Below are 18,333 nucleotides of genomic sequence, written 5' to 3'. Positions count from 1 at the left end.
TATGTTCCCGTAGCAGAGGCTCACTTCTCAGACATTTGCCGCACATGGGGCAGGTCAGGCTGCTGCGATCTCTGTGCACCCTCTGATGGGAGGCCAGATGGGAGTTGCACACAAAACGTTTCCCACACTCACAACATGTAAAGGGTTTTTCCCCGGTGTGGGTTCTCTCGTGGATGATGAGGTCCAGCTTCCGGATAAGCGTTTTGCCACACTCTGCGCACTGGTACGTTTTTTTACCGGTGTGAATCTTACTATGGGGGACACAGGGATCAGATTATGGGGGGGGAATGGGGGACACACAGATCACACTATGGGGGACACACAGGGATCAGACTATGGGGGGGGGATGGGGATTGGGGGACACACAGTGATCAGACTATGGGGGACACACAGATCACACTATGGGGGGAATTGGGGGACACACAGGGATCAGACTATGGGGGGGGATGGGGGACATACAGGGATCAGACTATGGGGGGGATGGGGATTGGGGGACACACAGGGATCAGACTATGGGGGGGATTGGGGGACACACAGGGATCAGACTATGGGGGGGGATTGGGGGACACACAGGAATCAGACTATGGGGGGGGGGGGATACACAGGAATCAGACTATGGGGGGGGGGGGTTGGGGGACACACATGAATCAGACTATGGGGGACACACAGGGATCAGACTATGGGGCGGAATGGGGGGACACACAGATCACACTATGGGATGGGGATTGGGGGACACACAGGGATCAGACTATGGGGAGGAATGGGGGACACACAGATCACACTATGGGGGATGGGGATTGGGGGACACACAGGGATCAGACTATGGGGGAGATTGGGGGACACACCGGGATCAGACTATGGGGGGGGTGGGGATTGGGGGACACACAGGGATCAGACTATGGGGGACACACAGGGATCAGACTATGGGGGGGTCACACAGATCACACTATGGGATTGGGGGGACACACAGGGATCAGACTATGGGGGACACACAGATCACACTATGGGGGGTGGGGATTGGGGGGACACACAGGGATCAGACTATTGGGGGGGACACACAGTACAATTACATCTTCCTGTAGCTCAGGTGACTCCACATCTTACTGCGTCTCCACACAGCAGGGAATTCAGGGAAGAGGCGCCGGGAATTCTGGGTCTTTAGCCGCCATTTTCTTGAAGACCAACATTATGGAGAATGAGAGTCTCGTGTGAATTCCGGTGATCGGATAGGGGAGGAGACGCCGCGATAACACACCGATCCGAGGATTCTCATCCCAGGTGTATTGTCACATTCTGCTGCCTATGTAGTGTCACATTCTGCTGCCTATCTTAGAACGCTGCGGAAGTCACGTGGCGGACAACTGCGCATGCGCAATTGGCCGCCACGTGACTGCCGCAGCATTCTACGATAGGCAGCAGAATGTGACACTACACCGGCAAACCTTTCGGTGGTCATGTGATAGAAGGTGGACGGTCACGTGGCGGGCAAGGAGCGGTTGGTCAGGTGAGGGAAGCCGAATATAACCCCGACCCAAATTACTACCCCTCCTCCATGCAATGTACCCCCTCCATAATACACCTCGTCCCTCCCCCGTTATTTCTCCTCCTTTTAATTACCCCTCCCCAATTGTAAAAACAATTCTATATATAATAATCCTCATCCCCTCATAATATTCCTCCTAATACCCCTCCTCCCCTCATAATACTCCCAATACCCCTCTCATAATACCCCTCCCCCTCTCATAATACTTCTAATACCCCTCATAATACTGCCAATACCCCTCCTCCCTCCCATAATACTCATAATACCCCTCTCATTCTCATAATACCCCTCCCCCTCTCATAATACTTCTAATACCCCTCAATACTCCCAATACTCCTCCTCCCTCCCATAATACTCCTAATACCCCTCTCATTCTCATAATACCACTCCCCCTCTCATAATACTTCTAATACCCCTCATAATACTCCCAATACCCCTCCTCCCTCCCATAATCCCAATACCCCTCCCATAATACTCAATAATAATACTCAATACCCCTCCACCTCACATAATACCCCTCCCGCTCTCATAATACCCCTCCCCCTCTCATAATACTTCTTATACCCTTCCTCCCCTCATAATACTTGTAATACCCCTCCCCCTCTCATAATACTCGTAATACCCCTCCCCCTCTCATAATACCCATCCCCTGAAATTGTACCCCTTCTCCCTTCATAATACCCTTCCTTGCATCATTGTACCTCGACTCCTCTCATGTTACCCCTCATATAACTCCTTCTCATTATACTATTCTTCCCCTCATAATATCCCTACTCCTCCCATTATACCCTTCTACTCTCATAATACTCCTAATACCCCTTCTCCCTTCATAATACCCTTCCTCCCCTCATAATACCCCCCCCCCCCCCCTTATCGTACCCCTCATAATACTCCTCTCTATACCTCTACTCCCCTATTATACCCCTCCTGCTATAATCCCCCCTCCTGCCTTCCATAATACCCCTGCTCTACTCATAGAATGCATTCTATCGTTAAAATGTACCCCCCCCCCCCCATATAGTACCCCTCCTCTCTCCATATTATGCTTTTCTTTTTTCTGTAATATCTCCTCCTTCCTATAACCCCCCTCCCCTCTTATATAACCATTCACCCCCCCTCAAAATACCCCTCCTCTCTCTCTCTAATACCCCCATCCCTTCCCCATGGCATTTCGTAATATCTGTCCTCCTCCCTATAATACCCCTTTCTCCCCCCCCCCCCCCATGATATACCTTGTAGTACCCTTCCTTCCCCTTATATCACCCCTCCTCCCCTCATAATATTGGACTAGGGGGGTATCATGTCATCGTGGAGTATCTCCCTCTCCTCCAGGCCCCTGGTCCAGTTTTCCTGATGTTGGAGAGGAGGGGTATTAAAGCGACACAGGGGCAAATTGTAAAAAGTGATCTAGTCAGGAAGGGGGTTAAATCCTGATGTCGGAGGAATGTGTGTCAGAGAAGGGGAAGAGGTGACTCCTGTAGTGCTGGCTCAGCAGATTTCATTCAGGAAGAGGTTGTTGTGTGCTCTGGTCATGTGACCCCGCCCAGTCATGTGACTCTCTCTCTCTCTCTCTCTCTTTCAGCACACACACGGATGGTGTCTCCCTCTTCCCGAGTACAATGTCCCTGGGGAATGTGGCCATCAATGACGACTACTCGTGGGACGCCGGGGAGCGGGCTCGCCTCCTGCAGAGCCCCATCGTCCCGGAGACCCGACGCCTGGCCGGAGGGACGTCCGCCATCGGAGCCGTCTTCATTGTGGTGAACGCCGCCCTGGGAGCCGGTCTGCTGAATTTCCCAGCTGCCTTCAGCGCAGCGGGAGGAGTTACGGCTGGTATCGTGCTGCAGCTGGTAAGTGCGCTCCACCACAGGATCTCCCCTCCCCTTGCCGTGTTACATCATTATCTGTTTGCACCTCACGACAATGCGTGTTGTCTATCCCCCCTCAAGGTGTTGCTGCTCTTCATCATCAGTGGTCTGGTGATCCTGGCACACTGCGCGGACGCCTGCAGCGAGCGGACGTACCAGGAGGTGGTACGTGGGATCTGCGGCCGGCTTACTGGTGTGCTGTGTGAGGTCCTCATCGCCGTTTACACTTTCGGGACATGCATCGCCTTCTTCATCATTATTGCTGACCAACTCGACAAACGTGAGTCCCTTTTGCCAACGTGGTACTGGAGTGATGCCGCCGGTTGTGTCAGTGTTTGTGTTTTGTATGTGGGTGATGATGTTTCCTCCTAACGGAGCAGCTGCCAGTCAGTGGTCCCATTAGGGTTCCCTTCCTACGGGGACTGACTGCCATCCTGTACAGGAACGTCAGTCTAGAACAGTGATGGCGAACCTTGGCAACCCAGATGTTTTGGAACTACATTTCCCATGATGCTCATGCACTCTGCAGTTTAGTGCAGCATCATGGGAAATGTAGTTCCAAAACACCTGGGGTGCCAAGGTTGACCATCACTGGTCTAGAATATCATCTGTGTTCTGTCTGTGCTTGACTTACTCTGCCCTATCTCTGCTGTTTGTGCGCAGTTATCGGAGCCATAATGCCCTCCCTGGCGGAGGGCAGTGTTCCCTGGTATGCTGACAGGAAGTTCACAATCACCATCACAGGAATTTTATTTGTTCTGCCGCTGTCTCTGCCACGTGAGATCAGTGTACAAAAGTATGCAAGGTGAGTCAGCCATGTCCGTATTTATGAGTTTTTATTATAATGTCATGGTGGAAACTCCTCATAATGGGCACAACGGTGTTACAGACCCAGGAACTCAGCGTAGGGATGATGGGAACTCCTCATAATGGGCACAACGGTGGTACAGACCCAGGAACTCAGCGTAGGGATGGTGGGAACTCCTCATAATGGGCACAACAGTGGTACAGACCCAGGAACTCACTTGGGGCGGGTGGGAATCCCTCATAATGGGCACAGCATGGGTACAGACCCAGGAACTCAGCATAGGCATGGTGGAAACTCCTCATAATGGGCACAGCAGGGGTATAGATCCAGGAACTCAGCATAGGGATGGTGTGAATTCCTCATAATGGGCACAGCAGGGGTATAGATCCAGGAACTCAGCATAGGGATGGTGGGTACCCCCTCATAGGCACAGAAGGACATGGTAAAGCAGTTAATTAAATTGGCACACAGTGATCAGCTGCCCCTGTGGGGGGTATTCTCAGTTTTCTGTCTTTTGTGTTGAGTTCCTGTTACATCTCTGACAGTCTCCTGTCTTTTACAGCTCACTCAGTGTTCTCGGGACATGTTATGTGACATTTATTGTTATCTTCCGCTGCGCCCAGCCACATGAGCAGATCCCGGCATATATTCCATCCAGGTACTGCTCCCACATCTCCTCTTTCCTGTGCCCCCACATCTGTGTCTTGTCCTCCCTCTGCCCTGGCTTCTCTTCCCTTCTGTCTTGTCCTCCCCCTGTCTCAGCTTTCCTTCTTCTGTCTTGTCCTCCCCCTGTCTCATCTTTCCTCCCTTCTGTCCTGTCCTCCCGCTGCCTCCGTGTCTCCTCCCATGATCTTGTCCACCCCCAACTCAGCTTTTCTCCCCTCTGTCCTGTCCTCCTGCTGCCTCTGTGTCTCCTCCCATGATCTTGTCCTCCCCGTCTCAGCTTTTCTCCCCTCTGCCCTGTCCTCCTGCTGCCTCTGTGTCTCCTCCCATGATCTTGTCCTCCCCGTCTCGGCTTTTCTCCCCTCTGCCCTGTCCTCTGCCTCCATGTCTTTTCCCCTGTGTCTTGTCCTTCCCCCTGCTTCAGTTTGTTTACTCCACTTCTCTCCCCTTATCTCCCCTTGTGTCTTGTCCTCCCACTGGCTCTATGTTTCTTATGCTGCGTCTGATCTTCCTGCTGTCTGCATGTCTTTTGTTGCTGACATTCCTCTTGTTTCTTCAGGGCCTCCTCCTGGATTGCAGTCTTCAATGCTGTCCCCACCATCTGTTTTGGATATCAGGTGAGCAGATATTATTTTGGTGTCTGTCCAGTAATTACCTGTGTGTAGTCATCCTCACCTTCTTCCCACTGTGTCCACAGTGCCATGTCAGTAGCGTCCCCGTCTATGGCAGTATGCAGCAGCAGGATATGCGACGCTGGGGGATTATAGTGACCATCGCCATGTTTATTGCCTTGTGTGTCTATACAGGGACAGGTAAGCTGGGACATTCTTCATGCTATACATATGATGTGGGCCAGGTAGAGTTCTCCTAGGGTCTTGTAGACTCCACATAACAGGAACTCTATAACCAATCACATCATTAGTTGTTCTTATGTGAGGTAGGAGCCTAATGTTGGCCAGCAGAGGCCTCCTAGGCTCTACATAACAGGAACTCTGCAGCCAATCACATTTTAGGATCTTACTTTGTGAGGGAGAACAAATGGTCACAAACACAAATTCTCCTGCGCTTGGGAGTGAGCCTGCTCAGGATGAATGTACTAAATCTTCATCTTGGTTCAACAAGGATAAGCCACATCTTTCTGCCCTCTAAAGACTGGGGTAGTCTGGTATTCTAGAACCACAAGAAAAAGAAAAGGCCCATCGACCTAGTGCATTATCCTAAAACCATAATTTTTATTGTTAAAAAGTGCTTAGTATTATACTCACAAAATAACAATGGAATTAAAGCTCATCACATGGTACGGCATCGTTCAGTCCATAGTGCATCAAAATCTTGGGTAGGAGGTGAAGACACAATGGGCTAATATGTTTTGAGGTTAAACCTCTTTCTCAGAGCCAAAAACTTTTTAAAGATGTTTTAATCTCGAAACATGTTGGCCTATTGGGTCTTCACCTCCTACCCAAGATTTTGATGCACTATGGACTAAACAATGCCATACCATATGATGAGCTTTAACTCCATTGTGATTTTGTGAGTATAATACCACGTTTTACTAATAAAATTATGGTTTTAGGATAATTTACTAGGTCAGTGTGCCCTTTCTTTCTTTTTCTTGTGGTTTGTGGGGAGGAGTCTTTTTTGGGCTGGGTAGAGTCCCTGTAGGGTCTTATAGACTCCACATAACAGGAGCTCTGCGGCCAAACACAATAACCTTCAAATTAAGTTCTAATTAGTTTAATATCTGTGTTAAATGGCTTTGTCCGGCCATAGTGAAAATCTTCTGCGGTCTTTTTGTGTATTATGAGCTCCTTTCCCATATGATGTAACCATGTCTTGCCCCTTCATTGTCACATCTAGGGGTGTGCGGGTACCTGCTGTTTGGCTCTGGTGTGGACCAGGATGTCCTTCTCTCCTTCCCATCTAACGACATTCCAGTGGCTGTGGCCCGTGCGTTCATCATCGTCTGCGTGATCACCTCCTACCCGATTCTTCACTACTGTGGCCGGTCAGTTCCATCTGTTGCTTTTTGCCATGTCATCTTTACTGGATCCCAATGTTCATGTACAGTCTCTTTCACAATTACCGTACTTTTTTTGTTGCTATATAGAGGTAGTTGCTTGTTCACATGGCAGGCAAACACTGTACTGACAGCGCCATGTAGGGATGGACTGACTAGCCTGTAAATAAAGGAAAGCTCCAGTAAAACAGCTGGGTACACAATGGTGGTAAATATATAGATAAGTCAATAGATTATACAGGGTGGGGGGCAATTAACAGAGTGCCACAGGCATAAAACCTGCACCAGTCTTCTAAACTGAGAAAACAGAGCAGCCCCCTTTGTTACCAGTTTAAAGACATGCTGCCCGCCCCCGTCTGCTTTATTAATGTGGTGCATGCCACTAAGGCCGGCCATAGACCAAACTGAAACACAGTCCAAGTTGATGAGGGAATTCCTTCTGCTAAGCCTATAACAGCTGCTAGCAAGAACTGCATGTGCAATCCAATAGGCTGGTTGTACCCAAGTTGATCAATTTGGTTAAATCCAGCCTGCCCATACATGGTTCGAGTCTCAGCCGGCTCCTGAACCATCTATGACAGGCATAACAACAATTTCCGGGACGAGAAGCTTTATTTCTCCCCCATTTTGTCCAGCCAGTCTGAGAATCTACCTCTGTTCTTTTGTGCATCACTCTGCTACTCCCTGGATCACCTTACTGGACAGAAGTGAGGATGCCGATTCACGTTCAGTGAGGGAAGAGGTGAAACTGCATTTGAACCAGGAAACAAAAAACAAAACTGTGTGCTCAGATGTCACTGGAAACTGGGAAGACACTGGCTGCGTTTTCCCAGGCAAGGTTTTAGACCAGTCATGAGAGCAGGATCCTGGAAGAAGGATGATAGGATGGAGGCCTTCTGTAGATCAATACGGAGCCAGAGACCATAACAAGGTTTTGTTTGGCTAGATGGGGAAAGGGGTGTGTACTATCATGTGACCTGTTTTGATATTGGCATTTTCTGTTCTCAGGGCGGTGTTGGAGGGCCTCTGGCTGAGATTTACCGCTCAGGAAGCAGGGGAGGAGCCACGGCGAGAGCGGCGCAGACGAATCCTGCAGACACTAATCTGGTTTGTGCTGACGTTGCTGCTAGCGCTCTTCATCCCGGATATAGGCAGAGTCATCTCCCTGGTCGGAGGACTGGCAGCCTGCTTCATTTTTGTATTTCCAGGTTAGATGTACATTGTGGGACTGGTTGGAGGGGGGGGGGGGGGGGGGTATTGGGGGCTCACATATTCTGTTGCAGGGTGTTGTGAAGAGGGGGGTAACTCATAGCAACATCATTCATGTTTCTGCTGTGACTCCATCATTGATGGAATGTGTGGTAGATTTGTAATTTAACGTGTGCATACATGGCATCTGTTGGCATACTAAAAATAGAAATGTAACCATTGCCAGTGTTTACTTGTTGCTATTTTATCAAAATTGTCTCCATTTCATCCTCCCACAAAGCTGTATCAAACGCTGCATAATAAAGAGAAAGAGGAGCAATCACCTTGAGTATTAAATCAGGTTGACCTGTAAATAAATAAACTCAATATTGCACTCACAGAAATTCTGGAGGAGTGGTGTATGTATATATCAGGGTGATGACCCTTTATTCCTCTATGGTCAGTGGCAGGGATGTGTGTGCGCAGAAAACTTTCCAACCGCAGTCTTCACGTTAAATCGGGAGCTGCTGAGAAGAGTAACGTAGGGGCGTCTTTACAGCTCCGTACCAGCAATAGCATCTTTTTTTTTTTTTTGGGGGGGGGGGGGGGTGTTGGGTTGCTCCGCAACTTTGCACTTCTTCCACTTTGTTAAGCTTTTGCCTATCGGACGAAAACCCCTAAACGCCAAAAGTAGATTCTACCTCTAATATAGAAGCTGAAGCTGATGGTTTACTCCTTTCGGTGGCTTCTTGGTCTTTCGTATGCAGTTTGGGAGCTCTGTACAAATTCATCTACAATGTCACCCCTCCCCCCCCCCCCCCCCATGTCCTGTGTTATGCCTCTGTTGTGAACTGGGTTGAATCAGGCGGATTTCCTAATTCTGATGAAAATCTTTTGTCTTTTGAACAGGTCTGTGTCTCATCAATCTGAAACTTTCTGAGATTCAGGAGCAAAAGAGCAAAACGTAAGGATGAATCGTTCGTACAATATCCAATCAATTATCAATAACTAACAGTACAAGGTGGAAGATGGATGGTGGGGCAGTGTAAGGGGGTGTGTGCGTGTGTATGGGGCAGTGTGCGTGTGTATGGGGCAGTGTGTTTGCAAGGACAATTGTGTGTGTGCTACACAGAAAGTGTGATAAGGACAGGGTTTGGGGCACACGCTGGGTGCCAGGGACTGTGTGTGCTCCACAGGGTGGGTGCCAGGGATGAAGCTTGTGTGCTCCACAGGGTGGGTGTCAGGGACAGTGTTTGGGGTACAGGCTTGGTGGCGATGACTGTGTGTGTGTGCGTGCGCCACCACAGGGTGGGTGCCAAGAAGTATACATGTGCGGGTGTGCTCCACAGGATGGGTGCCAGGGATGATGCTTTTGTGTTCCACAGGGTAGGTGTGAGGGACCATGTTTAAGGCACAGGCTAAGTGTCAGGGACTGTGTGCTTCACAGGATGGGTTCCAGGGATGATGGTTGTGTGCTCCACAGGATGGGTGTCAGGGATGCTGTTTGGGGTACAGACTTGGTATCAGGGGCTGTGTGCATGTGCTCCACAGGGTGGGTGCCAGGGAGGATGGTTGTGTGCTCCACAAGGTGGGTGCCGGGGACAGTGTATGTGTGCCAGGGACAGTATTTGGGGCACAGGCTGGGTGACAGGGTAGTGTGTATAGAATGCAGGCTGGGTGCTGCCAGGGACAATTGTGTATGGGTTACCCAGAGGTTGACAGGGCGTAGTGAGTTTGGGAAGGAACCGGCTGTGTGTGTACGGCCGGCACAGGGTGGGTACCAGGGAATATTGTGTGTTTGGGGCACATACTAGTTGACAGGCGGACAGTATGAAGAAGGGGGTAAATTTTGCATTGGGGTGAGTTCTTGATGTGTACTAGGTCACAGCACTGTATGTAGATAGGCTCATAGACCAGGACTGTCTCAGCTAACTGTGTCCCTTACTCTTTTAGCTGGTGGGCTATGATCTCTTATGGTGTTGCCATGGTAACACTTGGAGCATTCATCTTTGGACAAACCACTACAAAGGCCATCTTTGTGGACCTGATGGGCTGAAATCTGCAAGAAACAACTTGAATATCACATTCCTTATCGCTGCTCATGTACTGCAGATCATCGAATCCTCTGTCATTCCCTCTCGCTGCTCGTACCCCCCTCCAATACATAGCCACTGCCCATCTCCAACGCTTAATTTCCAATCCAATACTGTGGGCACATTGCAAGCTCTACATCCAGTAAGAACTGAACAGTAAGTGGAGAGGGAGGTGTGGTCACAGGCAGTATGTGCCGTATAATGAATCCTCCCCATACTGAAAAACAATTCACCCATATCCAGGACATGGAGATCTAGGGCCACTGCACTGTCGTCATCAATCTGTAGGTCATTGAGGGCAGCCATTACCCTGGAACATGAGTCACTCATCATCCAAGACTTAAAGAACACTACATGGTCATTCATTTGTAGATCGCCAAGGTTAGCCGGTGCCCTGGAATGTGATTCACCCTCATCTGGGCCACAGAGATCTAAGGGCACTTGCTCCTTCATTAAGTTGTAGATCAGCGAGATCTATCATTGCCCTGGAACATGGCGGCCTTAGAGCCTCACCTTCAGGGAGATCCACTGAATGAAGACCACTGTGGAATGCAGGCCGTGCGTTAGATTTAGGCTTCCATTGTTTCATTTTTTTAATGCAACTCTAACAATAGAATTCATTTTTTTTTATTATTATTATTGATGGTATTGCACATTTTTAATGTATTTTTTTAATTGTTTATGCTACTTTTTTTTTTTTTTTTTTTATATGTATATCTCGTATGTCCTCCGATCTCAAGTCTTTAGTATATGTATTCCCCTCCCACCGATGGTGGGAAAAGATGCAGGGTCCTATGGGAAATACGTTTTTCAATATGGAGGGTGAAGACTTATCATTCATAGAAGTGACTCGAGACGAGGAAACAATCACTGTCTTCCATCTGTTAGATCTCCTGCCCTACTTTTTAAATTATTAAAAAAAATTCTGTAAGTTTACTAAGCATCGTGAATGCCACAGTTTGCACAGGACTTTTATGTTTTTATAGGCAAATGTTGGAGAACTACGATGGTTATTATATGACTTCTTCAGATCACCATTTGCCTGCTTTAGAGAATATGGGGTATGCTGCGCCTAAGCGCCTTCATGAAAAATTGGGCTCTAAACACCAGCAGGGGCCTATCCTATAACCCACAACTGCACGAATCTAAGGAAGACGATCAGCTGAATCCTGAAAAAAAAGTCAAACGCTGGTAACTTTATTCATGTGGACATTCATCCGGGCTCTTCACTGACACCTTACAACGCTGCGCTTAATCATAGCAGACTCTTTGTTCTCTTTTCTGGATGAAAAACATTTCCAGTGTTTGATTTTTTTGGAGTGCAGCCTGTCTTACAACTGGGGTGGGCAGGCTGTAACTACAACAGGGGCTTTTTGTACGGCATTGTAGGGCCCCACACTGTCACCTTATAGACTGCATTCTTCTAAACGATTGGCATCATGTGCGTCCAAGATCGTATTTCACCCGTGCAAGGTACAAAACTGAATGGCATGACGTGCAGAAGGGAATATTGTGGACAGTTGCAACGTTTACACGCACTGGCTGATCTCAGTCATGTGACATGCTGCTTTATTTCGCCACTTAAGGGGGTTGTAAAGGTACAATTTATTTCTCTTTCGTTCATAGACGGACACAGCCTTCATTGACCTTAGGGTTATGCTTCTTCCTACCAGGAGATTAAATCTCCTGGTAGGAAGAAGCATAACCCTAAGGTCAATGAAGGCTGTGTCCGTCTATGAACTCAGAGAAATGGATTTTACGGTGAGTACAAAAATCTTTTTTTTCTCCTAAATAGCTTCCTTTACCTTAGTGCAGTCCTCCTTCACTTACCTCATCCTTCCATTTTGCTTTTAAATGTCCTTATTTCTTCTGAGAAATCCTCACTTCCTGTTCTTCTGTCTGTAACTCCACACAGTAGTGCGAGGCTTTCTCCCTGGTGTGGAGAAAGCCTCTTGAGGGGGGTGGGGGCGAGCAGGAGTGTCAGGACGTCCACTAACACACAGCTCCTTTCTCTATCTGCAAAGTAGAGTGTGTTCTGACACTCCTGCTCGCCCCTTCCCCCCTCAAGAGGCTTTCTCCACACCAGGGAGAAAGCCTTGCATTACTGTGTGGAGTTACAGACAGAAGAACAGGAAGTGAGGATTTCTCAGAAGAAATAAGGACATTTAAAAGCAAAATGGAAGGATGAGGTAAGTGAAGGAGGACTACACTAAGGTAAAGGAAGCTGTTTAGGGAAAAAATGTTTTACCTTTACAACCCCTTTAAGCTCTGTGCCATGACATTGGTGCAGAGGATGCTAGGAGTTTAGAACGAGGAAGAAACGTTTTTGTTTGTTTTGTTGATTATTTTTACCTCAATTTATTTTAATGCACAACAGCTCGTCAGCCCCTAGGATGGCGAATGGTTCTCAGCAGAGACTGCGCTCACTGAGGATAATGGGTGCTATTATAACCTGTGTGCTTTGGTTTTCATATATCTGTGCAATGTCTTTTTCCACAAATAAAGGGAATTTAAATGTCTGTATGACATAAAGAATGGTGTCCTTCTACTCATTTCATAAAAGTTGGAATCTGAGGCCTCTCAGTTCTGTCTCATTGTGTTATGGAATAATCAATGGCCAGAAGTTTGCTGCGTTTTGCCTCAGTGGGTGATATATGTCTCATACAAGAGAGAAACTTTGTTTTATATGGATCAAATGACACCTGCACTACAACTACCATTCCACACACAATGGTCCCCTCTCTTTCTGCCTACACACAGTAATCCCCCCATATTCCTCTGACACGTATGTAGGCTGCTCTTCCAGCCTACATACAATGATCCTTCCATATTCCTGACACAGGGTCCCCTCTCCTCCAGCTTACACACAGTGATCCCTCCATATTCCCGACACAGGGTCCCCTCTCTTCCAGCTTACGCACTGTGATCCCTCCATATTCCTGACACAGGGTCCCCTCTCTTCCAGCTTACACACAGTGATCCCTCAATATTCCCGACACAGGGTCCCCTCTCTTCCAGCTTACATACAGTGATCCCTCCATATTCCCGACACAGAATCCCCTCTCTTCCAGCTTACACACAGTTATCCCTCCATATTCCCGACACAGGGTCCCCTCTCTTCCAGCTTACACACAGTGATCCCTCCATATTCCCGACACAGGGTCCCCTCTCTTCCAGTTTACGCACAGTGATCCCTCCATATTCCCGACACATGGTCCCCTCTCTTCCAGCTTACACACAGTGATCCCTCAATATTCCCGAACACAGGGTCCCCTCTCTTCCAGCTTACATACAGTGATCCCTCCATATTCCCGACACAGAATCCCCTCTCTTCCAGCTTACACACAGTTATCCCTCCATATTCCCGACACAGGGTCCCCTCTCTTCCAGCTTACACACAGTGATCCCTCCATATTCCCGACACAGGGTCCCCTCTCTTCCAGTTTACGCACAGTGATCCCTCCATATTCCCGACACATGGTCCCCTCTCTTCCAGCTTACACACAGTGATCCCTCCATATTCCCGACACATGGTCCCCTCTCTTCCAGCTTACGCACAGTGATCCCTCCATATTCCCGACACATGGTCCCCTCTCTTCCAGCTTACACACAGTGATACCTCCATATTCCCGACACAGCGTCCCCTCTCTTCCAGCTTACACACAGTGATCCCTCCATAATCCCGACACAGGGTCCCCTCTCTTCCAGCTTACACACAGTGATCCCTCCATATTCCCGACACATGGTCCCCTCTTCTAGCTTACACACAGTGATCCCTCCATATTCCCGACACATGGTCACCTCTCTTCCAGCTTACACACAGTGATCCTTCCATATTTTGACATTTGGCAGTTATTTACGAAAGGCAAATCCACTTTGCACTTCAAGTGCAAAGTGCAGTTGCTATAGATCTAAGGGTAAGATCTGAAATGAGGGGAAGCTCTGCTGATTTTATTATTCAATCATGTGCAAGCTAAAATGCTGTTTTTTTATTTTCCTTGCATGTCCCCCTCAGATTTACAATGACTGCACTTCCAAATGCACTTTCAGTGCATTTTTAAGTGCACTTTGCACTTGTAGTCCAAAGTGGATTTGCCTTTTCTAAATAACCCCCTTGGTCTCCTCTTTTCCAGTCTACACACAGCAACCCTTCTAATGATACAAGTCCCTTCTCTTTTGGTCTACACACCGTAACCCTCCCATATTCCTCTGACAAGGGGCGCCTCTCTTTCAGCCTACATACAATGGGCCAGATTCAAGAAGCAATTGCGCCTGTGTAACCATAGGTTACACAGCGCAATTGCTTACTTGCTCCGGCGTAGCGAATGCTCCTGATTCAGGAACATCGCTACGCCAACTGCAGCCTAAAATCTGCGTGGCATAAGGCTCTTATGCCACGCAGATTTTAGGCTGCATTCTTGCGTTGGCCGCTAGGGGGCGCTCCCATTGTGATCTGTGTATAGTATGCAAATTGCTACTAACACCGATTCACAACGTTGCGCGAGCCCTGCGTACGCAAATTACGTAGTTTGCGTACGTCGGGTTTCGCGTAAGGTTACACATCCTAATAGCAGGCGCAGCCAATGCTATAGGATACCCACGTTCCCGCGTCGCAATATTTAAAATCTACGTCGTTTGCATAAGTGAATCGTGAATGGCGCTGGACGCCATTCACGTTCACTTTGAAGCAAATGACGTCCTTGCGACGTCATTTGCCGCAATGCACGTCGGGAAAGTTTCCCGACGGAGCATGCGCTCTACGCGGGAGCGCGCCTAATTTAAATGATTCCCGCCCCCGGCGGGATCATTTACATTGCGCGGGCTTACGCCGGGCAATTTTGCCGGCGCGCCCTCGCAATTTACGGAGCTACTGCTCTGTGAATCGAGGGCAGCGCAAAATATTTGCAGGGGGCGCAGGGCAAAATCGTTGCCCTGTGCCTCCGCAAATAAAGCGCAAATGTACCTGAATCTGGGCCAATGATCCTTCCATATTCTGACATGTGGTCCCCTCTCTTCCAGACTATGCACAGTGATCCCTCCATTTTATTCTGACATGGGTCCCCTCTTTTCCAGTCTACACACAGCAGACCCTTCTATATTCCTCCGACACAAGGAGGGTATTTACTAAAGGCAAATCCACTTTGTACTACAAGTGCAAAGTGCAGTTGCTGTGGATCCAAGGGGGCATGCAAGGGAAATAAAAAAAAACAGCATTTTAGCTTGCACATGATTGGATAATAAAATCAGCAGAGCTTCCCCTCATTTTAGATTTACCCCTCAGATCTACAGCGACTGCACCTCCAAGTTCACTTTGCACTTGTAGTCCGGCATTCCATGTCTATGCACGCAAATGCTGGACTCGGGAGCACACCCGCAAGGTAACCCCCCCCCCCCCCCCCCCCTGATTCTGAGCATGCGCTGGCTTTTAAACGATGCTTTTGCATACTAACCGTTGGTTTTGACCGATCGGTTAGGTGTCCATCGGTTGAATTTCAAAGCAAGTTCTACATTTTTCGACCGAAGGATAACGGACCGATGGGGCCCACACACCATCGGTTTGGACCGATGAAACGGACCTTCAGTCCGTTTCCATCTGTTTTGACTGACCGTGTGTACAAGGCCTAAGTCTTGTAAGTTGCAACGTGGGGCCTCCATGGATTGGACTTGTTTTCCTAGCGCATTCCACCGATGCTTGATTGTAGCGTTGGGCCAATACCAGTATCAGCGCAGATACTAAGCATTTGTACTCATGCAGATGCTCCGATACTAAAACCAATACCTTCAAGTGTGTGATATGTCAGTTCAAAATCGCAAGATGCACCTCATTGCCAGCAAAGGTTCCTGCAGTACTTTTCTGCGATTTCATTGTGACCTGCATTGATGTCTGTTAACCACTTCATTACTAAGCCTGTTTTTCAGATTCAGTGTTTACGAGACTAAAACAGTTTTTTTTGCTAGAATATTACTTAAAACCCCCAAACATTATATATATATTTTTTTCTAACACCCTAGAGAATAAAATGGCAGTCATTGCAATACTTTTTGTCACACCGTATTTGCGCAGCGGTCTTACAAGCGCACTTTTTTTGGAAAAAATTCACTTTTTTAAATTAAAAAATAACACAACAATAAATTTGGCCCAATTTTTTTATATATTGTGAAAGATAATGTTACGCTGAGTAAAATGATACCCAACATGTCACGCTTAAAAATTGCCCCCGCTCGTGGCATGGCGTCAAACTTTTACCCTTAAAAATCTTGATAGGCGACGTTTAAAAAATTCTACAGGTTGCATTTTTTGAGTTATGGAGTAGGCCTAAGGCTAAAATTATTGCTCTCGCTCTAACGATCGCGGCGATACCTCACTTGTGTGGTTTGAATACCGTTTTCATATGTCGGCGCTACTCGCGTATACGTTCGCTTCTTCCACGCGAGCTCGTCGGGACGGGGCGCTTTAAAAAAAATTTTTTTTGCTTTTCGCATTTATTTTTACTTATTTTACAATTTTTAACAGTGAAATAAAAAAAAAAAAATTATCACTTTTATTCCTATTACAAGGAATGTAAACATCCCTTGTAATAGAAAAAAAGCATGACAGGTCCTCTTAAATATGAGATCTGGGGTCAAAAAGACCTCGGATCTCATATTTGGGCTTAAATGCAAAAAAAAAAAAAAAAAATTTGGAAATGTCATTTTTTCAAATGACAAAAAAAAAAAAAATGTCTCTTTAGGAGGCTGGGCGGGACTGACGTTTTGACGTCACTTCCGCCCAGCAGAGCTATGGGGGACGGGCGAAGGAGATTTTTCCTTCAGTCTCGTCCCCGCTCAGCTGCCGGATGGTCGCGATCCCCTCCGCCGCTACCGACGGCTCCGGTAAGCGGCGGAGGGCGCGGGACAGCGGCGGGAGGGGGGGGGCCCCTCTCCCGCCACCGATAACGGCGATCTCGCGGCGAATCCGCCGCAGAGACCGCCGTTATCGTGTACAGGACCGTCGGCACTAAAGATGGATACCTCAGTTGTGACAGCAGCTGCTGCCGTTACTGAGATATCCATCTTTAGAAACAGGACGTCTTTTGACAATGGGCTGGAAAGCAAGTGATAAAGTCGCAAGGTTCAAATCGCACTGAAGTAGTGCGATTTCAAAGCCACACTAGTGTGAACCAGAGCTAGCCAAAGGAGAAGTAGGTATCAGTAGTTGGTATCAGCAAGTATCGGTACTCATACTTGGTCTTACAAAACTGGTATCGGTGCATCCCTACTTGATTGGATTGAGATCTGGAGAATTTGGAAGCCAAGTCAACACCTCAAACTCGTGTTCCTCACGCAAGTTAACCATTTTGCAGTGTGGCGGGGTGTATTATCCTGCTGAAAGAGGCCACTGCCTTTAGGGGATACCACTTGGTCATCCATGTTTTAGGTAGGTGGTACGTGTCAAAGTAACATCCACATGAATGGCAGCAAACAAGGTTTTGGCCGGCTTCTCTTCTTCCCATACTCCATTCTGAACGCGGGTCAGCATGGACACCTTGGCCCAGATTCCTGTACGAGTTACGCCGGCGTATCTCCAGATACGCCGTCGTAACTCTGAGCCGTCGTATCTTGGTGCCTGTTTCAAAGAATCAGATATGCCAGAATTTGTATAAGATACGTCCAGCGTAAGTCTCCTACGCCGTCATACTTTAAATGCATATTTACGCTGGCCACTAGGGGCGTGTACGCTGATTTACGCCTAGAAATATGTAAATCGTGTATGTGGCATCAGGTTGGGCTGGTTCTTCCCCCCCCCCCCGTTTTTTTTTTTTTTTTCTTTTTGTTTTCTCTTTGTTCTTTATCTTTATTCCTCTCCTGACGGATGTACCGAGGGGTGAAGTAGCAGCTGTACAAGGTGATTGATTCAGTACTGTTATTGGGCTGGATTCAAGAAGCAATTGCGCCTGTGTAACCATAGTTACACAGCGCAATTGCTTACTTGCCCCGGCGTAACGAATGCTCCTGATTCAGGAACCTCGTTACGCCGACTGCAGCCTAAGATATGCGCGGCATAAGGCTCTTATGCCCGCATATCTTAGGCTGCATTCTTGCGATGGCCGCTAGGTGGCGTTCCCGTTGTGCTCAGCGTATAGTATGCAAATTGCATACTAACGCCGATTCAC

At 48.0% G+C, this 18,333-nt stretch overlaps 1 protein-coding gene across 1 annotated transcript; it reads left to right on the top strand.

The window, feature by feature from the left end:
* The first annotated feature begins 1,385 nt into the window (after nucleotides 1–1,385).
* SLC38A7 (solute carrier family 38 member 7) lies at nucleotides 1,386–10,485 on the top strand. Its single transcript, XM_040329292.1, has 11 exons — nucleotides 1,386–1,504; nucleotides 3,126–3,393; nucleotides 3,493–3,691; nucleotides 4,075–4,216; nucleotides 4,782–4,877; nucleotides 5,442–5,499; nucleotides 5,580–5,694; nucleotides 6,740–6,887; nucleotides 7,908–8,107; nucleotides 8,997–9,051; nucleotides 10,041–10,485. The coding sequence occupies exons 2-11, from the start codon at nucleotides 3,163–3,165 to the stop codon at nucleotides 10,141–10,143; spliced, it is 1,347 nt and encodes a 448-aa protein (XP_040185226.1). The 5' UTR covers nucleotides 1,386–1,504; nucleotides 3,126–3,162; the 3' UTR covers nucleotides 10,144–10,485.
* Nucleotides 10,486–18,333: the final 7,848 nt, after the last annotated feature.

This window comes from Rana temporaria, chromosome 11 (assembly GCF_905171775.1).
Source record: "Rana temporaria chromosome 11, aRanTem1.1, whole genome shotgun sequence".
NCBI classification, from domain to species: domain Eukaryota; kingdom Metazoa; phylum Chordata; class Amphibia; order Anura; family Ranidae; genus Rana; species Rana temporaria.
This window is presented reverse-complemented; position numbering and strand designations above follow the sequence as displayed.

Bases quoted from the DNA above. Each gene is read 5' to 3' on its own strand.
- SLC38A7 (XM_040329292.1), top strand. From the start codon at position 3,163: ATGTCCCTGGGGAATGTGGCCATCAATGACGACTACTCGTGGGACGCC. The intron at 4,878-5,441 runs GTACTGCTCCCA...TTGTTTCTTCAG, and splicing joins CCGGCATATATTCCATCCAG to GGCCTCCTCCTGGATTGCAG. The intron at 9,052-10,040 runs GTAAGGATGAAT...TTACTCTTTTAG, and splicing joins CAGGAGCAAAAGAGCAAAAC to CTGGTGGGCTATGATCTCTT.